This window comes from Austrofundulus limnaeus, unplaced genomic scaffold (assembly GCF_001266775.1).
Source record: "Austrofundulus limnaeus strain Quisiro unplaced genomic scaffold, Austrofundulus_limnaeus-1.0 Scaffold425, whole genome shotgun sequence".
NCBI classification, from domain to species: Eukaryota; Metazoa; Chordata; class Actinopteri; order Cyprinodontiformes; family Rivulidae; genus Austrofundulus; species Austrofundulus limnaeus.
This window is the reverse complement of record NW_013952827.1, coordinates 52,517-79,029: the sequence shown is the minus strand read 5'-3', so window position 1 is coordinate 79,029 and position 26,513 is coordinate 52,517. Positions and strand designations below refer to the sequence as shown.

The 26,513-nt window shown below is 41.9% G+C and overlaps 3 protein-coding genes across 6 annotated transcripts in view; 1 reads left to right on the top strand and 2 right to left on the bottom strand.

Moving 5' to 3' along the window:
* atn1 (atrophin 1) overlaps positions 1–12,448 on the top strand; it is an 18,188-nt gene extending 5,740 nt beyond the window's left edge. The window contains exons 4-10 of one of the 4 annotated variants that reach the window (XM_014024503.1): positions 149–268; positions 436–3,239; positions 4,743–4,953; positions 5,095–6,604; positions 8,320–8,463; positions 8,609–8,789; positions 11,722–12,448. In XM_014024503.1, the coding sequence (XP_013879957.1) occupies positions 149–268; positions 436–3,239; positions 4,743–4,953; positions 5,095–6,604; positions 8,320–8,463; positions 8,609–8,789; positions 11,722–11,755 (5,004 nt within the window). In that variant the 3' untranslated portion in view covers positions 11,756–12,448. Of the gene's footprint in view, positions 1–148; positions 269–435; positions 3,240–4,742; positions 4,954–5,094; positions 6,605–8,319; positions 8,488–8,608; positions 8,790–11,721 lie in introns of all 4 variants that reach the window. The other 3 variants (XM_014024500.1, XM_014024502.1, XM_014024499.1) reach the window with 3 other exon arrangements.
* Positions 12,449–18,343: 5,895 nt separating this feature from the next.
* Positions 18,344–20,991, bottom strand: LOC106529177 (zinc finger protein 436). Its single transcript, XM_014024529.1, has 2 exons — positions 20,623–20,991; positions 18,344–20,517 (listed from the first exon to the last, which is right to left on the bottom strand). Exons 1-2 carry the CDS (start codon positions 20,783–20,785, stop codon positions 19,829–19,831), a joined length of 852 nt encoding a protein of 283 aa, XP_013879983.1. The 5' UTR covers positions 20,786–20,991; the 3' UTR covers positions 18,344–19,828.
* Positions 20,992–22,196: 1,205 nt separating this feature from the next.
* Positions 22,197–25,395, bottom strand: LOC106529170 (triosephosphate isomerase B). Its single transcript, XM_014024521.1, has 7 exons — positions 25,198–25,395; positions 23,713–23,836; positions 23,543–23,627; positions 23,308–23,440; positions 23,120–23,205; positions 22,952–23,039; positions 22,197–22,862 (listed from the first exon to the last, which is right to left on the bottom strand). Exons 1-7 carry the CDS (start codon positions 25,304–25,306, stop codon positions 22,744–22,746), a joined length of 744 nt encoding a protein of 247 aa, XP_013879975.1. The 5' UTR covers positions 25,307–25,395; the 3' UTR covers positions 22,197–22,743.
* Between the last annotated feature and the right edge of the window lie 1,118 nt (positions 25,396–26,513).

The following is a 26,513-nucleotide window of genomic DNA, read 5'->3' as shown; positions in this document are numbered from 1 at the left end:
GTGTGTGTGTGTGTGTGTGTGGTTGTGTTGTGTTGTGTGTATTTGTGTATGTGTGCATGCAGCTATGGCTTTGTTCTAAAAACAGATATTGTTCTATTAAAAGATTCAAAATCATCACAGTATAATTAAAAGTGTTGTATTGTTTTAGCAAAGAAGTGCTGGTGAGGAATTGGCTGTAAATCGCTTCAGTCGCAGATCACAAGGGCATGATTCATCAGAGAGCGAGGGGGAGGAACTTGTTTCTCCTCCAAAGAGGCAGAAAGTTCAGGTTTGTGTTACATTTTGTTACATAAAGACAGATTATAAGGCCATGATTCAGAGAGATTGCTCGTAAACGATGGTCTCAGCTTAAACTTTATTTTTTTCCATTAAATAAGTGTGCAGTTAGTCGATATTATCATTTTTCATCTCATCCAGCTTTTTTAAATTTCTTAGCAGGATTCAGGCTCTACCCCAAACCCTCCAACATCAACACATTTGACTGAAAACTCTACTCCTTCCACTGTCCCGGCTCCAACCACAGTTCCCAGCCAATCCCGCGAGAGTGACAACGAAGATGGCCAATCCCAGGGCAGCAGGAGTTCAGTTGTAGGGAGTCTGGCCAATAGYAGCAGTAGTCTGAGCAGTGGGCGGGATATCGACCAGGACAATCGTTCTTCATCTCCGAGTCTTTCTGCTTCACCCCTGGGTAGCCTGGACTCGGATTCTGACGGCCCCGACTCACCAAAGCAAGGAGAACGAGAGAAAAGCAAAGATGGAGGAGCGGGGAAGGTTTCAGGAGAAGACAGGAGAGCGCTACGAGAGGCGAGAGGAGAAGAGTCCTGTGGAGATGGAGAAAAGCGAGACGTGGAGGCAGCTGAGGACTGCCCRTCTTTAAAGCCGCCCTCCACTCCCTGCTCCTCCTGTAGTCTGACTCCTTCTCTACGCGGAGTTGGAGATTCATCAAACGACAGCAACAGTGGGAGGAAGTCGTTTTTCTCCCTGGACTCTAAGCTAATGTGTAAAGTTGAGTACGGTACGTCGGCGGGTGTTGAGGGCACCCTTAGTGGGAGCAGAATGACTTCCAAAGCCAGCACACAGTGCATCAACAAGACGACTATCTCTGGAGGAGATTTCTCACATAACAGCCCCAGCATCCCTCACTCGCTGCCCCCTCCTCTCCCTCCTCCACCGGCTCTGAAACCCTTGGAGCATGGGGGTCAAAGCTTGCCTGTTGAAGTGAAGATGGAAAAAGACAAAAGTGAAAAATCAGACAAACTCTTGGACAAGACTCAGTCAACGCCCCCCTCTTTGCTGCCCCAGTCCGGACCCCAGTCCCAGCCCCAGACCCAGCCCTCCGGCCATCCTCATCACTACAGCTCCACCGGTTGGCAGGGTGGCACGGCAACCGGCTGCCAGGGTAGCTGGGGCTACTCCCGTTACTCTGGTAACCACCACCCACAGCACCAGCCTCCTGTGCAGCAGCAGCAGCTCCCCTCTGTTTACAACCCTCCATCCTCTCGCCACTCCTCCTCCCACCCCTCTTACCTCCCCCATCCTCACCCCCACCCCCACAGGGAGTACCTTCCCAGGTATGCTGGAGGGGGAGGGGACAGAGAGAGGGGAGCTGCAGGAGAGAGGGAGAGGGGAGTGAGAGGGGAGTGTGGGGGGAGAGAGATCAGCCGGGAGTTTTCTGCGCCCATTGGCAACAGCAGCAATGGTAGTGGTGGGGGGAACAGTAATAATGGTTGTGGCGCGATGGGGGCGTCCAACAGCATTCCAGGTCGGGAGTTTGGCGGTCTCTCAGTGGGGCAGAATCGAGAGTACCAAGGTGCTGGGAGAGAYGGACCTAACTTAGGTCCAGAAAGAAGAGACTTTGGTCCAGCTTTTAGGGACAGGGAGCGTGAAAGGGAACGTGAGGGAGGAAGGGAGTTTAATCTGCCAAATCAAAACCAGAGTAGAGACTTTGGCCCCAGTGGAACCACGGGGGGRCATCCCAGGGACAAAGATTGCAACAGATGGGGTGAGTTTGTAGGCCARTCTAGGGAGGTCGTGAGTAACAGCAACCCCAACAACAACTCCACGCCACAAGGAAACCCTCCAAGTTCAACCAGTGGGTTACCAGTCACCCCTATCCTCAACCGTGACCCGCCTTCATCTCCTCAAAACAATCCCAGTCACCCTTCCCATCCGTCCCTGTCCTCACACCCTCACTCCCATCCCCCAAACTCATCAAACCGGGACTTTCCTCCTCCTCCCATGGACCAGACACAAACATCCTCCTCTGGAGCGGACCACTTTCACAGAGAGTACCCTCCTACTGGAGGAAAAGACTTTCCTACTGGGGGACTTTCCTCTGCTGGCACAAATCGGGAGTACCTAAGCTCCCCTGGAGTAAATCCAAACATGTGTCGAGAGTATTCTGGACCTGGAGGAACACAACACCCTCACCCACCACATCCTCACTACCAGTCTGGTCCCAAAGACAGGGAAAGGGACGCAAACCTGCGAGAGTCTGCCCTGTACCAAAGCCGTGGGGGCCCAAATCAACCTCCTGCGCTCTCTCCTTCGTCTTCTTCTAGTCAYCATGGACAATACCCACATCCAACTCCTCCGCCGACTCTACCCCCAACTCAATCTTCCCATGCCCAACCACCACCCTCAGGTATGGGACCCTCTGCACGTCCCTCACACTATCAGTCTTCAGCCCAGACTCCCCCGACACCCCTGTCTCCCTTACCCAGCCCGTCTACCAATCCGATAGGAGCATTCTCATCCTTTCCCCCTGGCTCCTCGTCAGCACCCAGCATACAGGTTCCTGCGCCAGGTGTGCCATCCAGCTGTTCACCTGGATGCCGCCCTTCRTCGTTCCACGGCACTTTGAACAACCACCCTCAATTCAGTGGAACATATCACCCCAATGGAAACAACAGCAGCTTTGTGGCAAACACTAGTAGCAGCAGCAGCGCCGCCAGTAGCAGCAATACCAACTCACAGTCGCTCTCACCTCAAAATGTCTCCAAAGTTCCTCCGCCTCTTAGTAGCTCCACCAACAACAGCAACATCTCAACGCCTGCCTCGAGCTCTTCCCATCCTGGCGGGGAGGGACATCCAGATTCTGGCCTGCCTCCTACGCCTGTCATCAAGGAGGAACCCCTGGAGGAACGAGAAGAGAGCCAAAGCCCACCAGCAGTRTTGAGAAGTCCTTCTCCTGAACCAAAACACGTGGATATTCCTATCCATGCCAGCCAATCAGCACGGTAAAGCCCTCTCATCATCTTCAACCTAACTCTCAAAGAAAAATATTAAACTATTTCAAATCGGGCTGTTTGAAAGAGTTTACTCTAGTGGTTTTCTAGATATATTGTGCAATTCTGAAAATGCACACAAAGTTAAAGTCATGACTGGCGTTGGGAAGAATTATATCTTGTCAAATCAATCCTCAGAAAACCTGTCAACAATTAAAATTTGCCACTTTGAATTTAGTGCCATGTGATGACATATTTTTCTATGCGACACACTCATTATGAGGCATGTGAGCCCTATGGCGGCAGGAGGCACAGAGCAGCTAATGCTAACCCTACGAACTTGYTTAATCACATGAAACACTCACATAAACCAGAGTATGAGGAAAACTAAAAAAGGCCACAATGTGGCAAATCAAATTGTCATCTATTAATAGTTATATTAATTGTTATCCACTAAATACCAMAATTAAYTGTGMTTATTCTTGTGCCAGTATCGTGTAACCCTAGGCTTGGCCTACATTAAGGGTGGTCGAAGTCCATGTAAGCAAACAAATATGGTGGAATCGACAAGCATATAATTGAAAAAAAGACATTTAGGTAGAAATGTAAGATAAATCTGCTGCTATACATGAATAAACGAGAACGAATGCGTAATACAATTGTTGATAATTAATATTGGAGATTAAGAAGAGCAGCATAGCATCATAAATACATTATTCAAAYACTTGTGGCTTTTTAAACATTCTTCTAGATTCATATGTTTGCTGTTTCAAAATTCACCTATTTACTGTCGCTTTGGCTGTTTTCATGGTGAAGCAAATGTACAAGGTTGATGACAGCCATTCACAAATTTTGCTTACAAAATTTTGTTAAAGGACACAGGAGAATTGTGTGGATTTAAAGTGCCTATGATATCAATTTTTTGTAATAAAATTAATACATTTTTGGAAAGATAACATTGATAACATATTGAAAAAATATCACTCTGCTGAGATGAGCAGTTGTTCAAATATTCAGATGTGAAATAACAGGAAGTGATGTCAAAAAGGAATGTCTGTATGTAAACAGAGCATTGCTACAACGGCCAACAACACAGACAGAAGAGAAGAATCTGTTTCTTTAGATTATTTTGAGTCACTATCAGAGAGATAAGAAGAGTCAGAGTTCAAATAATGTTTCAGTAAAAAAAATAGACCAGAGAACTTTCTTTCTTAGAGTTCCCCTTTGATGTCGCTTCCTGTTTCACATTGGCTGAACCAAGTTCAAAAGAAATTTGTGGCAAAATGAGAAAATAATTTGTATTTTGTCAAGTATCTTAAATATAAAGATTTTTTTTTTTTACTTTTTGTATTTAAAGGACAGGCAGGTCACAGGCACTTTAATTTCCTATTTTATTTTTAAGATTTTTTTAAAGCCGGTTCTTGATGACATTGCTGTGAATACCTTTAAGATTGTCAGTGTGTTTTGTGTTTAGCGCCTCACTAACATTTTTCTGTTTCTGTCTGTCGATTCAAGGTTTCACAAGATTCTAGACCGTGGTAGTGGAAACTCTTGTGCCCGCAGTGATGTCCTTTTCGTCCCATTAGACGGCTCCAAGCTGTGGAAAAAGAGGAATGAGATGATTGAGAGGGCTCGCAGGGAAGTCGAGCAGAGGGCCAGAGACCTGAGAGAGAAAGAAAGAGAAAGAGAACGGGAGCGCGAGAGGGAACTGGATCGACACCTACAGGTGTGCACGTTTCACAGTGATAATTATGTACAGTGTCAAATTTAATGGATTGGATGTAGATTAAATTGATCTGCTTAATGGGAGAGGAGTAATGTAGGTCAGGCAAACATGATTTACTGTCTTCTCTTGTTTTCTGTTTAGCAGCAGAAGGATGTCAGCGCTGCTGGAGGGGGTCGCCAGGGCTCCTCACTCTTCTTCCCTCCTTCATCCTCCATCATTCTTGACCCTTCATCTTCTGCTTCTTCCTCCGGCAACCCAGTCACCCACCTTCCYGCTCATCCCCAGCATCACCCCTCACATCCACATGCTCACCTTGCTCCAGCACACCATCTCCACCCCGGTMTCTCCCACACGATCCCCCACTCCCTCCTCTTACCATCCATGGGTGGGGCATCTGCAGTAGTTGGAGGCCCACAGGGGGCCCTGGGAATAGGTTTAGGAGGTCCCTATTTAGGCCCTGACACACCAGCGCTGAGAACTCTGAGCGAATATGCTCGTCCGCATGCTATGTCTCCACTCGGGGCTGCCAGTCGTGCTCAGGTGCACCACGGTCACCCCCACGTCCACCCATCTTTCTTCCTTCCTCAGTTTCAGAATCATGCTTTGGGCCACCCCCACCACCTGCCGGCTGACGCTGCAACAGCAGCGGCCATCCTGGGCTTCTTGTACGGAGGCGGCCTCGAAGGTGGTCCGGGCGTTGGTGGGCACCCCGGGATGGCAGGAGGCCCAGTACCCGGAGGGATCGGTGGAGCAGGTTTAGGAGGCGTTGGATTCCCTCACGCAATGGCTGCTCATCGAGACCGGATAAAGCCCGGATTTGAGTTTAAGAGTGACGATCGGGTCTACCCACCAGGATCCATACCTGATCCTGCAGTCATTGCTCTTGCTCACTCACACTCGCACGCCCACACCAATTCGCACGCACACGCTCACTCCCTGCTCCTCGCAGGAGGTGCAGCAGCTAATGAAGTGTCACTCTATGGCACGCCGCCTCCAGCCCCACCCGGTCCTCCTCACCTCCAGAACCCGACCCTGGCAGCTGTAGCCCGACCCCCTAACCCCCCTGCCCTGCAGTCCCTGTCCAATCCACCTCCTTCATCTCTCCTCCCACCTTCTCTCCCTTCCCACCCTTCGTCTGCTCCGCTGGCTGCCCCCTCAGCCCCGGCAGCCCCTTCTGCTCCGCCTCCAGCACCTCCTCAGCCTGGTCCACCGACTTCCAACGCCTCCTCAATTCATCACCCTGTCCCCCATTCTTCTTTTCCCAGCTCTCTGTCCACTCATTTGCCACCTCCCCCCGCCCCCGCTGCTCCGCCCGAGACCTATCCGACTCCCACCCGCTCCCCGGCCTCATATGAGCGCGACAGGAGCGGGGAAAGGGAACGGGAGAGGGAGCGGGACCGAGCAGCCTTGCCGGCCTTTGGGGACAGAGAGCGAGAAAGAGAGAGGGAGCGTGAAAGGGGGGGAAGCGGAGGAAGCAGTGGAGGAGGAGCAGGTGGAGGTGGAGGAGCTGCTGGTGGGAGTGGAGGTGCAACAGGGGCAGGAAGCGGTGGAGGAGAGAATCTGGGGCGTCTCCAGATGTTGAACGTGACGCCTCATCATCACCAGCATTCACACATCCACTCACATCTTCACCTGCACCAGCAAGACACAGGTACCCACTGCTACTAACGATACGGTCACTATCAGCTCACACACAAACACTTTACTCAGGATCTGTTCACCACAAACCTGAACCACACAGCAGGAAAAAATCTGAGAGAAAACCCTTTCATTTTAGATGCAAACAAACATCAACAAATAGATTAATTTACCGAATCTATAGAATGAAGAGAATATTTGTGGTTCTGGTAACTTTCAGGCGTCTGTCKATCAGATGAGGGTAAAGTACCCAAAAGATGTACTCAAGAGTAGCACTACTTTAACATATTTTTAACTCGAGTAAGGATAACTGTTCAAGAAATTACTCAAGAAAAATTAAAAATAAAGTATTTCGTAAAATGGCTATTTCAGTACTGAGTACTTGATCWTTGCGTCTGATTTCATATTTCAAACTAAAATCATCAGACGGACAAAAAATAGAATGTTATGTGCAAATTCTGGTATTTTTAAATACTAAAGGAAATAAATAAAAATAAATAATATAATTACAAAATAACTACTTCCGACAGAAGAAACACTTTTCCAAGTCAAATTGTTTTCATTATGAAACTAATACTTACAGTAGGTAGTCTGTGAATATATAGGCACACACGTGATCTCGAAATGTCTAAGCAGAAGAAAATAGCGTTAGAATGACAAAGTCTGTGTATATAGAAGAGGTCTCACTTCAACATAAAGTGTAGGTGTCTCTGGTTAAAACATGTTTGTTCTTCATTCAGTGAAGTTACTTATGGTGGGTAGAGTATTCAGAAATTTTGCTAAAGTAAGAGTAGTGATACTTCATAATAGTATTTCTCAAGTTGTGAAAAGCATATAGTAAAACTATTTCTAAAAGTACATTTTTCCAAAAAGTTACTCAAGTAAATATARCTCAGTTTTAGCAGTTCTGCTGTAGACACACGTAGCTTTAATAACATTTTGGTTAAATACATGTATATAGTCCCAGGAAAACAAGAAGGTGAACGAGGTGAGAGAGTATCCTGAAACTCTTTGTTGTCTCACAATGCATTATTTTTATAAACTCTGTTATATCTGCATTGAAAAAACTGATTTAGTTACCCAGACACAGTTAGTAGATTGTATTATTACTGATCAACAAAAAGCAGCTGCAAATTACTTTATGCTTTCTCCTAAAACACAAAAATAGTGCGTGAGAAGAAAAAAAAAAACAAACTGCCTACAAACCAGTTGACTTTATTCCTTCAGCGCCAAAAACAGAATGGCAGCACAGAGCAACATACCACAAGAGGGGCTCAAGAATACGCCCCCTAAAACCCCAAATCCTGCTGGGTTACTGTACACCACAATAGTTAAAATAGTTAACACTGTTTTAAATTTCAAAATTAAAATAAAATAGAATTAATGTCAACTTGTCCATGAAAACAATCAACAGTATCTGCATGGACATAACTGCTTTAATTATCTTGTGGCCACACATAAATTATCTCACATTAATTTTTTTTATGGGCTTCGCAATTTTTAGGCTTTTCCCTAAAGACAGCCAGACATTTTTTACAAAAATGTTAGACCACTTAGACCTAAAAACAAATGTATAATATTAGTATTTAAGTTTTATATCCCCCACCAAATAAAAAAAGAAAAACAAAAACACTTCTGTAATGCAGCTTGAATGACTTTAATGTGAGCATTGTGTTTTGACTCATTTAAAATATTTCTTGTATTTCCTATTACATCACTGGCATCCAGCGGCGGGCGGGGTTCACCCCCTGATGGACCCGTTGGCATCGGGGTCTCCTTTGACACGCCTCCCTTACCCCGGAGCCACCCTCGGCACTCCGATCTTGGCTCACCCCCTCACTGACAGCGAGGTGCTCCGCCAGCAGCTGTTCGGTGAGGAGAAGGCTCCTCGTCCATGTACTCGTTCAGTTTTCTTCTCTAACACAAAGCTGAAAAGTTTATGAAGACACGTTTTGACTCTTGATGCTGAAGGCTAACCCCATTCTTTCTCTCTCTCTTTTTTTTCAAAACGAATCAGGTGCTCCTTTCCGTGACCTACCCCAGCCGTCCTCCCTCTCTGGTCCCATGTCAGCAGCCCACCAGCTCCAGGCCATGCAGCAGGCCCAGAGCGCAGAGCTGCAGATCCAGAGACTGGCCCTGGAACAACAGTGGATCCACCACCATCACCACCACTCCCTCACCCAGGACGAGTATTACAGGTACATAAGCTTCCTGTTGTTCATAAAGCAAAGATTTAATATGTGCGACACAGCCTTCAGTTCCACAAACTACATGTTCCTGTTTTCAAAACCATCAAGAGTCTCTGAGCTGCAAATTAAAACCTGAAAATAGCAACTTTCTGTAAAGATAATGTGAATTCTCTCAATAAATAGTTTTAAATGTCTTGAAAGAACACATCAGAACAACAAAATACTGTTCAACATGGAGGCTTCAGCAGTTCTTCACATCATATTACCAAATTACTGTTGTTGGCTCCAGTGGCATAATGCCACTAGGGTTGGGCAAAAACATATCGAGTGCAATTAATCGTCAGAAAAACTGTCAACAATGAATATTTGTCACTTTGCAATTACTGCAATTAGTGTCATGTTATGATGTGTTTTGTGTTAGCCCGTGGCATATTAAGTTTCTAAAGATGTGATGCCACTTCACATTGAGGATAAATTAGATTTCAGTTCACAGCTTACTATTGAAACGRAGAAGTTAGTTTGACTGATGATTTGATGATTTGAAGTATAATTTTAAAACACAGGGTAACTGATTTAGAGTCAAAAATATGCACGTGTAATTTTCATTTATAAATTGTCATATTAATTGTTATTGGCTAATTGATAATAATTTTTTTTGCCAACATCGCCCAACACTTAAGTGCCACCCTGGGTTAAGTAATAAGCCAGTGGTCAGTGTTTTAGTTTTATGTTTATTTGCAAGTTTTTTTTATTATTATTTAATTAGGATATTTATAATCTGACATTCTAGAATTTTTTTTTTGTAATAGCACAGTGGGTAAATGCGTGATATTGTTCAAAGTACGTACCTAAACAGTTGCAGTATATTTTATCTCGTATCTTTATGAACAAACTATCCTGCTTTGGCTTGACAATCTGTTGGTTTTATTCTGCCATTTGTTGTGAAATGAAGTGAATTCATAACTCACAGATTTAGGGATAAACAGGAAAATTATTTGAGAGATGTAGTTGTAGTCATTTAGGTCAATCCTTTAAGAACCTCTATGAGATCTGTGTTGAGGATGACTCTCAACTACTACCACACCAAATTTAGCTCAACATCTGTAAAATGGACTGAGTTACAGACATTGTTATGTTGGCTAAGGTCAATTAGTGGTGTTGGCCATTTTAAATTGGGTTGACTCCAAATGTTAATGAGTTTTTAGATGTACAGAGTAAGTCAAAAATACCGGGACACCCTTTTATTTCAGGATGAAAAGGGAAAATGAAATATCTGAATATCCCAACAAGTAACATGTGAGGGGGCCTGTCTTTTCAATCCTGTTCTTTGTGACCCGCTATCCTGCGTATTTTAGATGTTTTCCTGCTTCATCACACCTGACTGAAATGAATGAGTGATTGACTGGCTTCTGCTGAAGTTGATGACACTCTGAGCAGGTAATATATTTGAACCAGGTGTGCTGAAGGAAGGAAACAGCTAAAACATGCAGGACAGTGGGTTACAAAGAACAGGGTTGAAAACCTCTGTTATGTGTTATGTGTGGAACATGGCCGCCATCTCAAAAGTTGCCACAGTGGACCAAAATAAAAGGGTGTCCTGTGACTTTTTACTCACGCTGTACATCAAATGACTGTGAGAGATTCATTAAAATCAATCCAATAGATCAGAAACAGACAGAAACACTTCATTGGTTAATGGCAACGTTTTAAAAGCAGATCTCGTGATAGGTTAATGCTCAGAATATGTGTTAGGTGTGACTCTCTGCTACTACTACACCAAATTATTGCTAAGTAGCTTTACAATTGACTGAGTTGTAGCAATTCTTGGTTTAGATGTGACTTCAATCTTTACTGGAGTTATAGATGGACTTCCAATGGTTACATTTTATTTTATTTTATTACCGTTATTAAACCAGGCAAACCCACTGAGATCCCAGATCTCWTTTTCAAGGGCGACCTGGGCCTGAAGGCAACCTCTTGTACATGTTTATTTATTTATTTATTTATTTATGGGAGAAAGACTGCAGAAAAATACCTGCATGCTAGGGTTGGGCATAATCGTATCGTGTGCAATTAATCGTCAGAAAAACATTAATCGATTACTTTTTGGCACTTGACAATTAATACGATTAATACTACCAGGCAGAGTCCGCTCGCTGCTCCTCTCTGCTTCAAATATGATGAACATTAAAACAAGTTCTGCAATTTATTTATCTATCTACACAATTTAAAATATGATGTACAGCCTGAAGTCTGTAATTTTGACACAATTTGGAACAGATTTTTATGAAGAGCAAATCTTTCCCACTAAACTGGTCATGTGACCAGGATATAAGGGTGTCCAGGGACTCCAGGGGATTAATCGTCAAATTAATCGCTATCGGCTAAATACCGCAATTTAATCGTGATTAATTTTTTTGCCAATATTGCCCAACCCTACTGCATGCACATTCAGTATTTTATTTTTACATCTTATCAGGGACTTCTCTGTGGCTTCCATTCTTTTTCATTTATTTTTATAGCCTAACACTAACCCTTACACCTAACCTAAATTTAATTCACACCTACGTCCTAAAGGTAACCTCTGTCCAAAAACAGCATTTRAATCTTTGGGGCCCCGGCTTTGTGTCCCATAAAGAGCAGTGGGTCCTCACAAGGTAGTAAATTTTGGGAAAAGAGGCCAAACAAGAAAACAAATACTAGAATGCGCACACACACAGTCAAAAACATTTTGATGTGAAAGTAAACTCATCTTTCCATGTTTCATAAATCTCTCTATCTTGATTACAGTCTGACTCTGAACAAAGTCGGGCTTTAAAAACCTGTCTGATAAACTAACAGGATTAATAAAAGCTGAAACATCCACAAAACCGAACCAGAGCTTTCGTTTTCTCCAYCGACATGATTCTCTCTTTCTTTTTTCTTCTTGTGTACCTTTCAGTCACCTGAAGAAAGAAAGTGACAAGACCCTGTGAGGGAGGAGCAGCCCAGAGGAAAAACTGAGGTGCAAAAATAGAAACAAACAAACAAAAAAAGAAAGAAAAAGAAAAGAAAAGCACTGAAAACAAAAAGGACTTATGAACAAAAACTGGATCTCCAGACAGATTCATTTAAGGAAGGATGAAGAAAAGACGAAGGAAGGAGTGAAAATGTTGCACATAGTTCCTGCAAACTGCACCAGACTCCTGCGTTTTCCTGCATAATGTTCTTTAATCTTGTTTTGTTCTGTACAGAATAATACACGGAGGAGGGGGGTTGACAACAGTGAAGTACAGTATGTGTAAAATACTTGAAGGAATGTGTACATGAGTCCCTTTTATGTCGTTGCATGTAGCTAGGCGCTTATTCTGAACTGGTGGAACTTTTGGTTCTATTTTTAGTAAACACCCCCCCTCCCCCCTTGTATCTGAGGGGGCGTTCTATATGCATGAAACCAGCATTTTAGTGTTCTGTTTTCTGATAATCGTATTGTTATTATGATTAATGTTGTCTGTTTGTTGATAATGATATAATTATATATACAGCACATATTATTTGTATTATTTTTTTACATTTTCATGGTATGGCGGTCGGTTTTTATTTTTTATTTTTGATTGTGAAACAAGATGCAAATGAAGGCAAAAAAAAAAGAACCCATCTGGAAATAAATTATAATCTCTTTTTTGCTAGTTTTGGAGTATTCGTGTGTGCACACAGTTTCCATACATTTTCGGAGTATTTGCCCTTTTCTTTGTTTGATACAAGTCACTCATGCACAAAGCATATCAAATTCCTCCCCCCCCCCCCTTCCTCCTCTTCCTCCTCCTCCTCTCTCATCTTTCCAGCTTCTCCCCTCTCCTTCTCTTTGGTGAGTGGAGCTAATAGGAGACACATGGGATGAGTGTGAGACACGGGAGGTGAGTCGCTCCAGTGAACAGCAGCCACCCCGTCGAGCGAACATTCCTCACTGCTCTGCAAAAAAAAAAAGGGGGCGAGAGAAAGAAAATAAGAAGAAAGGAGGAAAAAAATTAAGGAGAGAGAAGGGAGGAGCTGCCGGGGGTGTGATTTACGAAGGCTGCTGAGGGCTCAGGGTTGTGTGTGTCTTCACCGTGTCCCACCAGAGGAATCTCTTCCAAACGGATCCGGTTCAGTGACTTGTGGCCTTGACAGACTCGACTGCTGGCTCGCAGAACAAGCTTCATGTTATTGCAGGGTTTAATATTTATTGATACGTCCTAGAACACCCCTTAAAACAAAACAGGGGGGAAAAAAATTGCACTTTTTCCCTCTTTTACACAAGAGCAGGCCTTCATTCTGCAGAACCAACATGACTCCAGGTTTTGTGTCATTTAAAGTCACCTTGAATAAGTGTGTCAACATATCTTTGAGCGGGACATGTCTCATTCCCACCCCCCTCAGGTGACTTCACATCTGGGGTTTATTCTTAGCACATCACCAGTTTTTTTGTCCATAATATACAGGGACATAAAAGACACAATGACGTTAGAATATTCACAAACTTGGATATAAAATAAGTATTATTAGCTGCTGTTTTCAATTATTATGTTGTGTTCATCACACTGCGCTCAGCCCCACTTCAAAATTCTCACTGACAGGTTAAAGCATTATTCATCTTTTAGCCACAACAGTCATGATTAAAATTCTTTAAAACAAGGTGATCKTGAGTCCATGCAGTGATTTCATTTACTGAATTTTTGTCTTTTTGTTTTGATGCCGTTTGAGGATCTGAAAACAGCAAAAACAACAACTTTTTAGTTTAATATGCATTCCTTTTATGTTAGATTGAAATTCAGAATAATTCTTTGCAAGTCATTATTTTGAATTAATTGTATTTTTAAATTCATTTCCACAACTGTTTGAAAAGTCATAATTTCCATTTTTGGTGGTTTGTGAAATAATCAGCATTGGTTTAAAAAAATGGGACACCAGACAGAGAGCATCAGTGTGAGACTAAATCACAACAAGAATTATTTGTCAGCTCGGCTGCTTTGACATGTGACATTAATTTATGCAAACTAAACAAACAAGTCCAGGGATTAGGGTCTGCTTTTTATTACACGATAATTAATGTCACACTCCTGCAGCTCGCCAGGCTTGTTTCTAACCCAACAGTTACAACAGAGGGAATATTAATTCCAGACCCAAAGAGTGAGTAATTCAAACACAATGTTTGTCATTTTTACCACCCAGTAAAGTCTATGACTGGCTTGTGCCTGTCCAGGGTAGACCCTGCCTCCCACAGCGACTGCTGGATATCAGCAACCCCCACGACAAAAAGCAAACGCCAGTAAATCAATCAGTTTATTTATATAGCATGTTTCAAAGTAACAGTGTCGACCAAAGTGCTTCATAAGGTGAAAAAAAACAAAATAAAAATTGAAAGATCTAAATTAAAACCATAAGCTAAAAATAAACTATAGACAGGGAAGTAGACACAACTCTATCCCTCTGATCAGTGCTGGCTCTAGCCATTTCGGTGCCCTAGGTGAGTTGAAGCGCAACCCCCACCCCCGAACTATGTTCCACCCACCCCCAATTTGAACCCCTAAAAACAATTTTGACAGTGTAAGGTACTATGGTAAACATAGATTTATTTGCTTTCCCAGAAAGCAAATAAATAACAACATACATGTCAACTTGTACGGATTGTCCGTAAGTTATGAGGATTTTACGTCATTTTTCAGGTATACGGATGTATAGGGCAATCTTACGGATTTTTTCAAATCTTACAGATTTTTTCAAAAGCTCATTTTCAAATTTATCTAACGTGTCAGAGCCTGCAGGATGATTTAAAAATAGCAAATAACATTGAACAACCATCTTCCAACCTGTTCTGCTGCACTGTAAAAAATGAAATGTTGGATTTACTTAACCATGTTATGTTACCTGGTTCCACTTAACAGAGTTGAGTAAATTCAAAGCAATATACCAGTTTTTTAGCCAAAGAACATTAGTATGTTGCTTTGAATTTACTCAACTCAGTTAAGTGGAACCAGGTAACATAACATGGTTAAGTAAATCCAACATTTCATTTTTAGCGTGTGGTAGAATTAAGTTTTGTACTTTTTCCGCTCTCCTTTCCTCCTGCTTCGCAGCAGGCGCTTTCATGTCCTCAGCGAGGCTGACCCACCCCCACCCCCGCGGGTGCGGGTTGTATGGATCTTTTGCAAAATTTACGGATTTTTGAGGCTTTTTATGCTGTAAATGTCAGAAGAGGTTGACATGTATGGGACAACAAAATAAAGACTTGTTATTGAGTTTGTCAACACAAACCACTACCTGAGAGGCACTACTAGCCCCTCCCCCGTCAGTGTGTTGGAGCAGGACGAGTCAGTGCAACATCAATCAAATGAGAGAGGGGTGGGGCGATTGCTGCATTGGGGGAGGGGGGGAAAGAAAATGTTGTATTGGTACAGTAGTTTATTTTTCCTGAAATACTTCATTATGGTTTTTTTAAGACAAAGCTAAATGAAAGGGGCGCTGAGCAGAGTTACAACCAGGGATTACAAATAATTACTTTTTTTTCTTCTGCAGTTCGGCGCCCTCTCCAGCAGATGGTGCTCTAGGCGACCGCCTAGTTCGCCTATGCCAAGAGCCGGCTCTGCCTCTGATGGCACTCAAACCCAGCTTGAACTAAAAACCAGTGCAGAAGGTTTGAGTAGTATCCCTTCTCCCTCTTGATGACATCACTGGTTGAGGTCAACACCACTGGACATGGTGTAAGTGAAGCACTGCTTTCCCAGCCTCAGCCGCCAGATGGTTTGGCAGAATCTTCTCATAGTCGATTGAGAGTCTTTATCCAAGGTCTCACCAAACTCCTCCACGCCCTGCCGATGCACCTCAGCTGCCTCTGTCATGAACCACTTGAACACAATGTCCTGCAGATCAGATGACACGTCTATAAAGTCAATCACTGACTGAATGTTGTGGGGGTATCTTTGACGCGCCTTTGCAAATTGGCGTGGACACTGGAAGCAGTGCACACTGGATTGGCAGACCAGGGTGGTGGCTCCCTTCTTCAAAAAGTTGTGCTCCAATTACAGGGGCATCACTCTCTTTAGCCCCCCTCCCTAGTAAGGTTTATTTAGGGTTGCTGGAGAAGAGAGTCCTATCAATGGTCGAACCTCAGATTCAGGAGGAAGAATGTACCAACGATAGACCAATTCACTAAGGTTCTTGAGGGGTCATGAGAGTTTGCCCATCCAGTCTACATGTGTTTTGTGGCCTTGGAGAAGACATTTAACCGTGTTCCTCGAGGTAGGCCTAACTGTGGGGGGTGCTCCATGAGTATGGGATTGTGGGTGTCGGTTGGTTGGCCTTGTGCTGTTTTAAGCTTTAGAAATAAAAGTGGTATAGTGGACAGAATTTATTGATACAACTGGGGGTGGAGGTTGGGTGGCCTCAAGATTCCATCTCTGCTGTTTGCAGATGATGAGGTCCTGTTGGTGTCAGCATCGTGATGTGATCTTCAGCTCTCACTGGAGCGGTTCAAAGCTGAGTGTGAAGCAGCTGGGGTGAGGATCGAAAAGACCTCCAAATCTGCGTCCATGGTCCTGTCAGAAAAATGATGGATGGATGGATGGATGGATGGATGGATGGATGGATGGATGGATGGATGGATGGATGGATGGATGGATGGATGGATGGATGGATGGATGGGTTCTTATTTTATCAGGTGAAACTCATTGATATTCAAAACCTCCTTTACAAAACTGACAACAAAGCATAAAGTTTCCTAAAACAAACTATAACAGTAAACATTTGAATAAAATAAACTATAAAGTCTCTTCCTTATAGGGTACAAAGAGTTAAACGTGTGTCTGTTTGCAACATCTGCATCTACACATCCAGCTTCATCATTCAAGGAGTCCTCCTACAAGGACACTGAAATCAAAGCCTGAACTTCCAATCGGGCCACAGAGAACGTGGAGCAGCTCTGTCATGTGTTTTTGTTTGAATGCACTGATTCATGTGGTTTAGAAGCTCCCCGCAGCACATGTCACTCTTCTGTTTCTCTTCAGCGAGAACTCTAACACACTTTGCTGCTTCTGGGTAACATTTGGACCAAAGTTTAAAAAGCTGACTCCAACATTCACCTGCTTTTAGTTGTTTTTTCCTATTCCTGTTTCTCTCGTATAGCTGCTGCTTTTCTGTTTGAACTCACGTCTGTCATTTTCAGTTTTATTGTTTCAGCCTTGGTTTCCTCCAGCCAGAGGCCACATGCTTTCCCACAAACCGTTCAGGGTTTTGTTGTAAAATGGGAGACGAAAAGGAGGGGTGGATCCCCCCCCCAAGTTCTAATACATCTACATTAGAGTCAAACCAGTCTGAAACAGAGAAACTGTCGTCTGGCTGCAGACTGGTTCTGTTGCCGTTTTCACTTTTTCTTTTATTATGGAGACAATCAATCTCCTTTAACTTGTAATACTCACTTGAGACTGGACACAGTAGTTTCAGTGTTTCACTTTGGTTCTCATCAGTTGGAAACCAGCAGCAACGTGATTTAAGTGGGTCAAAATACACATTTCAAACAGGAGGTTTTGTTGCTTTTTTGAAAGATTTTTTTAAGTCAAGATGTTCAGGATGAACAACAGGACGATCAAAATGACTGAAAAGAAGCTGTTCGACCTCAAAACCTCAAAGAATATCAAAAACAAATTGAGAAAACCAGTGGAGCAACTGAAAACATTTTGGTTGCTCAATGGAGAATAAAACCTTTGCTTGTTTTCTTTCATGATTACTGAAAAAATATGTAAAAACCTGTAAACCAGGAAAATCAAATATTTACAATAAAATTTGACATTTTCTCAGCACTTCATTTCCACTGACATATATTCAAGCCTTTACTCATAAGCAAAAATATATGTAAACTTAACATCAAACAAAATATGTGTTTGGAAGATTAAGTATCTTTTGTTACAATGCTTCTTGGAAATAAATTTTAGAGTCTCTTTTATTCCACTTAAATTGTCTCATTTGTAGTTTGAACAACAGAGATTACTCTGTTTTCTCTACTAAACAGCTTATTCTGCTATTGTGGCTGTGTATGGTTCTTCCACATGARTAMGTMAGTAATTTATTTAGGAATATAACACCTTTCTGGCTGTAGTTCCACAACAATAAACACACAGAATACGTTTCCAAGGCATAAATAGAACATTTATTACAAAACAAGACAATCACAGCTTTACATGGATACTATTTTACAGAACATTCATATGAGAAAATTAAATATGTTATACCTTTCAAAGCTTTGTAGCTGAGGCCAGTTTCCAAAATGAATAATTTGTTAAATTGTCAACATATTTTGTTTTCTAAAACTTCAKTATAACATTTTTTAAGAAGCATTGTTATAACAAAACACCCAATTGCTTAGTTTTTGTTTTGTTTATAGTTTTCACTGCACCTACTATATATGCATCCATACTGCTTGTATATAAAATAAAATGTTAAGATGATTRAATAATGAAATAATTTTTCAAGATGTAATTCTGTAGCTCTTTAAAACATAATGGTTTTTTTATAACATGGGTGATTATGAATGAAATGTTACTTCTGCCACCTGCTGGAACATATTGGAATTTATTTATTTTTGCTCTTCTGCAGCAGAAATGAAAAAGCATGAGACATTACATTTCAGAGATTTATTACTGAAAGAAAAAAAACCAACAGGCTTTTAGTAGAAAAAAAACCCACAACTACTTGAACATTATATTCTGCTGTTAATGTACAGAATATTTAATCAGCTCCACACATATTTCAACCAAATTTATTCACAAACTACACACAGTTTATTACAACAATAAAAATCTTTCTAACACAATTAAGTGTTTTTTAATCAAACCACAYATGAATATATGGAATAAAAATTTTGGAAGAAATGTTGAAGAATGCCAAATCAGCTCCAGACCAAAATTTCAAAAATAACTTTGTAATAATCTAAAAAAAAGTTACAATTTGATGTAGGAACTGTWTAAAATGTGAAGAAAACAAGACTTAAAAAGAAAAATACTAAAGCTGCTGCTAGTGGCTCATTGTGGTCACTAGTGTAAGAAAATACTGATACACTGAAATWTCKAAATATTTTATTTCCTGACACTGTATCGATACTGAAAATCACTGTGCCGATTTTTAATTAAGGCTTTATGGATGGATGTTGGAAGAAGAAATGTGAAATACAAATGCAGTTCTCACTGTTCAGTGTTCTTCTAATTGCATAAATATAAACTGAATTTACTCAAATTTTATGCATGTGTGCTCTTTATATTGAGTTTTTTTTAGTTAGAATCTTTTGGAGAAAAAAGGCAATGATCCCAGTGTCATGACAAATATAATATTACCAAATTTTTTCCAATACACAACCCCTGTGTCCAGCAACCCCCAGTTAATACCTCAAACAGTGGCTGTGCAGAAACTACAAGTTGAATCTTATAAATTCTTGAACCGTGATGGTCACGCATGGGAAATTTTATGTTTCCAGTCTTTTATGTAGGAGATATAACAAGTTCAAAAGTTAAAACTTCCAGCTCTGAAGAGGGAATWTAGAGCTAAATTATGACTGAAGTTTGGTTGTGCACACTGCATTCTGGAGAGGGTTTGAGAAAAAAGCACAAGTCCTTCAGCAGTGAGAAACACACCACGTAAAAGAAGACAAAAATGTTTGCGTTTTGATGTCTAATGATGCGTCCAAAAAAATAAAAAGAGTTTGCTTGAAAACGTTTTGAAATTTGTAGACATTTCAAAAGGCAGTGTGTGACATGGGAAAAAAAATCCTCAAAAMTCATAAAACTTAAACTGGGACTGCATAAAAAAGGTAAAAGCTATAAAAATGATGGTTTAGTCGTGTAGTATCTTTTGTGACCCATTTAAACGTTGAACGATGTTTTTTACTGTAACATGTCTGAGTTACAGAGCTTCGAAGAGGGCTGGGTTTTCTCATAGATCTGTTGTTTTTATTTGCTAATTTCCTCTCGATGTGCAACATACTGCCACTAAATAGCAGCGGGGTATATTAGTGTGGATCTGAGCTCTCTCCTCCCTGCAGGGACTCATTCAGGCACGCCGTCCTTTTTGTGCACACTCCTCATGTGTCTGCCCAGAGACTCCATCCATTTGAAGGATTTTCCACAGCAGTTGCACACAAAGCGTTTCCCCTCGGTGTGGATGGTCTTGTGTCTGTTCAGGGCGCTTGTCGTGATGAACGTCTTCTTGCACGTCTCGCACATGTACGGCCTCTCCCCCGTGTGAGTCCTGATGTGAGCGGCCAGGTGGGAACAGTTACTGAAGCGCTTCTCGCACACAGAGCAGATGTAGGGTTTGTCTCTGCTCTCCTCGCCGCTGCTGCTGTTGTTGTTGCCGTTGTTGTTCAGGAAATGCTGGAAATGTAAGGTCTGCTCGTGCAGGCTGGCTTTCGTGCCGGTGGGAGAAGAAGTGAGGTCTGATTCCAGATCTTCCATATGTTCCTCTTCTTCCTCTTCTTCGTGATTTATCCAGAAGTGTTTGYTGGTCGTGTCCTCCTCCTCCTCCTCCTCATTCTTGACCTGTGAGGTTTCTGGAAGCTCCTGATCCAGGCTGCTGTCCTCCTCCTCCCCACAGTGATGGGGCTCAGGAGCAGCAGCCTCTGCAGGGAATGATTGATGGTGCTGCTGGTCATGAGGAGGAGGAGGAGGGGGAGAATCATGGCGATGAGCAGTGTGCTGCAGCTGCTGGTTTTCAGGACATTTGTCCGACACAGACTCTGAAGAAAAGGAAGAAAATAACACCACAGCCACAATATTTKACTAAAACATTAACATAAAACCACACGTCATTTGGTCACAAGAATAATTTTATTCAAACTTACTCGACTTTAGAAGCCTCAGCTGCATCCTGAGACGACTTATTTCTAAATCTTTCGTGCGTAAAATCTCCTCCGTGTACCCGGCTATCGTCTTTTCGACGGCTTCAAATATCTCTTCTGCCACGAGGGACAGCCTCTCGTTGAGGAAAACTCTCAGCGACTGCATTTCTTTTGTTTTTTTTTAAGGCGTTCGGACAAACTAGCGGCTCGCAGTCGAGCTTGAAAGACGTGTATTTTTTGCGGGTCCGTGAACGTCACGCTTCGGTTGTAAACACGGACGTGACCGAAGACTTCCGAGCGACGCACGTGAACAAAAAGAAAACGGCGCTGTCGCCCTCTGCTGGACGGGAGAGCAACGACAACAGACTGTGAACAGAAGGTAAAAGGTTCTGGAAAATGTGTTTAATTTTATAATTTACACCATACAAATTAGACAATTTACTTGATCAATTTGTGGAAAACGTAGTGAAGGTAAGATTCCCAGTAAAATTAAATCAAATCCAAATTACTCAAATTTTATTTTAGTATACCTTTCACATTTTTGGTTTGTTTTATTCCTGAACATATTCCCCTGTATCAAACATCCAATTTTTAGAAAGTAACAAATTATCTGGAACTTAAAAGAAATGGGAGTTATTTACCTTTAATTTAATTTGTTATTTAATTTTCAGTTGTGCAATTTTGTAATTTATGATTCTTTATTTTGTTTTCTAGAGCAGCCGGCTTTGGGACCCGCAAGTCACAGGTTCGACTCCCTGCCATGCCCACATGCCGTTGTGTCCTTGGACACTTTACCTGCCTTGCCTACTGATGGTGGTCAGAGCGTCCGGTGGCACTGGTGCATGGCAGCCTCGCTTCTGTCAGTGTGCCCCAAGGCAGCTGTGGCTACAATGTAGTTTGCCATTGACCTAATTTCCCTCTGGGATCAATAAAGTATTTTTGAATTGAATTGAATCATCTTGTGAATGGGTGAATGTCTGTAGTGTGAAGCGCTTTGAGTGTCCTGGATGGATCGAAAGGTGCTATATAAGTACAGTTCATTTTCTCTGACACTTTTTGTCTAACATCTTTATTGTATAATATATTCTAAGCTAAATGTTCTTCTTTCATTTCATTTCGTTTTTCAACAGTGAGGTTGGATAAGAGATACTGTAAATATGTGAGGAAAGCAAATATTTCACCAAAACTTGGCTTACTGTAGATCGGAAGGTTWTGCGTGTAAAATATGGCAGAAACCCTTATGTGAAATAATAAAAATAAAAAATTCTCACAGCATTGTTTTTGTTGTTGCATGTGGTCAAATCTTCAGATTTTTTCCTAAATTTGCCTCTGCTAAAGTTTAGTAACTTTTTATGTTTATGAGCAACAACAACAAAAAAAGGCTAAATTTTTACTGACGTGGTTAAAAAAATAGTAATGAAGTGATTCAAGGTATTGTCACACAAGTAATAATAAACCCTCCCCCACTATCAATAAGGTTATTAAATAAACATGTATCTAAATGATCAAAAAGGAATGGTTTGGATAGAAAGTCAAATTACAAAAGCCACCAGGGCAAAAACAACAGTACACTGAAATAGACTCTAAACCGTTTATTATAATATTTTCTTATAACTTTTCTCTCCTACTTATCGGCCACAATATGGTTCACGTGTTGGGAGTACTTTCCTCTCAATAAAACAACCAATGAGAAACTGGATCATGCACATCTATAGGGGAGGTCAAAGCCACAGATAAACATTACACAAAAAGACACCAGTAAAAAGACACACAAACATGATCAACAGGAGCTGTGACACTGTTCACACAAAAAAAGCAGTTTGTAAACTGTTCAAGTAAAGGCGTGGACCGTCTGTCCACCTCTAGGTGACAGCCTTTACAGGTCGAGCACTTGGTGTGGAAGTTAGTTAGCACTCAGGCTGTTCTCAGTAGACTTATCAGTGCATGTGTCAGCCTGTCCCTTTCCTTATGACAAAATGTGCCCCAAAAATATGTAAATAAAAGAAGGGGATAAAAAAAGAGGGGGGTATGACAACATTACACAAATACTTTGAGCAAAAAGAAGGGGGAAGGAAGTGTTGAGAGTAACCGGATCCTCTGAAGGGAGCTGATCTCGTCGAGTTTTTATGCCTTGGCGTTGATGATGTCAATGAATTCTGGCTTGAGGGAAGCTCCGCCCACAAGGAAACCATCTACATCCTTCTGGGAGGCAAGTTCTTTACAGGTAGCACCAGTTACGGAGCCTGAGGAGCAGCATTGATGCATGAGCGGGGATCGATTTGAGAAAATAAAGACATTTTTTAATGTATAATCTGTCGAACCATGAACTCACCTCCGTAGATGATCCTCACAGAGTTGGCCACAGCCTCGGACACATTGGTCTTCAGCCACGCCCTCAGTTTCTCATGAACTTCCTGAGCCTGAGATATCACACAGGAGACATGTTTGAGAACCATGCCGGTCATAACGCTGAAATATTTAGTGGTTTTTTAATACTTACCTGCTGTGGAGAGGCAGTCTTGCCRGTGCCAATGGCCCACACAGGCTCATAGGCGAGCACAACCTTGCTCCAGTCCTTTACATTGTCTGTCAAAGAGATAAGACTTGAAGTGGGATTTCACAACTACATCCAGATTTCAGCATTCAGACCCTGTATGTGGAAAAGCTTGTGCAACAGAAGCTGCGTACCTGCGATGACCTTTGTCTGGGAAAACACCACCTTCTCCGTGATGCCCCCCTCCCTCTCGTCCAGCTTCTCGCCGATGCAGGCGATCACGCCAAGACCATTCTCCAGAGCGTGAGCGGTCTTCTGACCAATAAGCTGATGCCACACAGGATGAAATTAAGTTTTAAAATGGGCGTTTTTTTTTCCTTTTTGTTTTGGTTTAATGTGAGAAAATCTACAGCTGTGATCCAGAATTACCTCATCACTCTCTCCAAAGACGTGGCGCCTCTCAGAGTGTCCCAGGATGACCCAGTTCACGCCACAGTCTTTGATCATCGCAGGGCTGGGGGCAGAGGACCGGCAGAATGAACACTAAAATGGCACAATTATGCATTTCACCCAAAAATATAGGATTTGCCTCTCGTTACCTGATCTCCCCAGTGAAGGCACCCTTAGGAACTTTGTAGCAGTTCTGGGCTGCCACGCCGAACTTGGCATCCAGTTTGGACCTGACGAAGTCCAGGTAGATGGACGGAGCGCCACACACTACCTCTATAAAATAAAAAACAGGGGTTAGGTTAGGATTTGCTTGTCCATATTTAAATGTTGTATTTTGTATAATAGTAGGAGTCTTTAAATAAGAATAAGATGACCTGTAAAATTAAAAACTACTGTTTAATCAAAGTGTTTTTTTAATGTTTGGGTGAAATCTGAACAATTAATTATATATTTTAGATGGTTTTAGATACACTAATAAACCAAACACCAGAAATAATGCATTTAAACAAGTTTTTGCATTTCCCCCAGTAGCATATGTTTTAAGACAAGCAGAGTACAGTAAAGCCAAGACACTGACATTCACAATGTAACTTTATCTTTGGGGTTATGAGGATCTATATTAGACACCGCATGTTATTATTGGTGTAGTAAAAGGTCATTTGTCCTGGGTCTGAGTCAACCGCATTAAAAAGGTCTGAGTTCAATCACTGAAAAAAGGTCATGGATTAAATTCAAACAGGGTCACATGGATCAAATATAGAACATGGAGAACAATATTTGAGTGCAAAAAATGAACTTTGACTTTTGGAAAGGATAGTGGGGAAATGGTCCAGATAGGATTTCAGTTTGGCACTGAAAGGGGGGCGGATTCAGAGAGCAAGGTCCAAAAGGTAGTCTGCACAGATCAGGCCTGGAAATGTTAAAATCAATATCAAAGCTGCATAATGCAAACTGCAAACAGGCCGGGACACATTCAGTTTCTCAGTGTCTCCCTTACAAGGCCGAGAGGAAGATCGTGACCTGAGAGAGGGCCTTTAGAAAACAGCAGCTGCTTCTCTTTCTGGTTTACAGAAGCAGTCAGGCCAGGCGATGCGTYCAGGTCACGGTCGGAAAAACAACAATCGAGCCAGACTTTCATACACGAGCTAACGACTAACAAAACATATTTGTAGAGTTTGTAAGACTCCTACTGACTGAAACCTGTTTTGCTCACCGCTACATTTCACACACCAGGCCCTAAAATGAATGAGAGGTGGATAACCACAGGGTGAACTTGAATGAACCCCAGCAGCAGCGGGACTACGTGCCGCTGCAAACGCAACACCCACCTCCTCCGACATGATGGAGGAAAACCTCCTATTCGTCCTTCATCTGTGTCCCTGTCGGTTTTTTTCTAATTGCATGGGTTTTACTTAACTCCCTTTAAAAAAACAAAAATACACTGAATCCAGCTTTTAATGATTGTGATGCTAAAGGTGTCCTTGAGTTGTGTTAATCGACCAAATAGCCTAGCTTGACTTTGATGTAAAAAATGAATACAAACATCAAAATAGGGTCTGATTAAAAAGTAAGACTGTGTTGAMTGTTATGAATGAATTCGTCTAGCTGCTGGTAAAATAAAAACACACACATACCGACATTGGGGTCCACATTGGCTCCGTTCATGGTCTGGATGAGGTCCCCTAGGCTTTTTTTGTCGCCGTTCATCTTCCAGTTTCCACCGACGAAGAACTTCCTGCTCATGTTTGCGGGCTTTTAGGTGAGATTTGTTGAAAAATGTGAACGGAACAGACACCACAGCAGGGTCCAAGTCGTCTGGGGCAAGAGAGCGGACGTTTAGACAGCGAACCGACGTATTTATTACGCGGAGATTTAAACCCCGCCTCTCCGTCAATGATTCAGAAGCACCATTGGTTTCCGCTGGAACGCCCGTGAACGCATCATCCCTGCGGAGGAAGGGGCAGAGCAGAATGTCATGCTGCGTTCAAGTGTTGCGTGTGTGGCAGGCCATTTGAACAAACTCGGCTTTCTAGACATTCTATACAGCAAAAAATGAGTTTTGACTAGGAGCAACCAATTTTTGATTATCCTACACGGACTAACAGAGAAAACAACTGCTCAAAGTTAAATAAATAAATAAATAAATATTTTCGGCAACTGTTGCGTGTTTATATTAAACTATGAAAGTTGACAAATATGGGTCTTGAAATCATTACCTAGAAAAAAATGTTTTGTAAAATATACACATTCTGATTTTTATAAAACAGATTTGATGCTTAAAAAGTGATTGAATAATTTTAATAAAACGTTTTTAGATATTCAGTGGGTAAGTACTCAGATAAAGTTACATGTTTTGATTATTTAAAAAATATCTCGGTAGTTCGACACTTTTTCCATTCAACAAATTTTTACAAATAATTACTGACGGACTGTTTTTGCCCACTAAAAGCAAAGACGTTATATAGAGTTTAACATTTCAATTAAAACAGTTCAGATTTTTATTGTTAATTTCTATTACTGGCATGTCTGTAGTAAATTTAAGTTTTTTTGTTAGCTTTTTTTAATTTTCATTGTGATTTCCGCATAACCTCTAACAACAAGTAATTTGATTGGCTGCATCAAAACAAGTTCCACCTACTTCATGACCATAGTTATGTACAGGAGATACCGTACGGACTGAGCCGCCGGAGCGGACGTTTCAGTGCGGCCGCCATCTTGGATGGGTGCCTCTCGCGCTCCCAGCGGATTTATTCATACTGAGAACGCTCTTTATTCAACTAAAATAATCGCAACTCATTGATTTTTTTTTTCACACGATTTGGTTTGTTACAAACAGCAGAGATGTAGTTATGTTATTGGACATGGTCACACAATAAAAATAAGAGCTTTCATGCTGAAATACATTGTTTTATTCTCTTAAATTGTCTCTTAAATTGTCTCTATTGTCCCT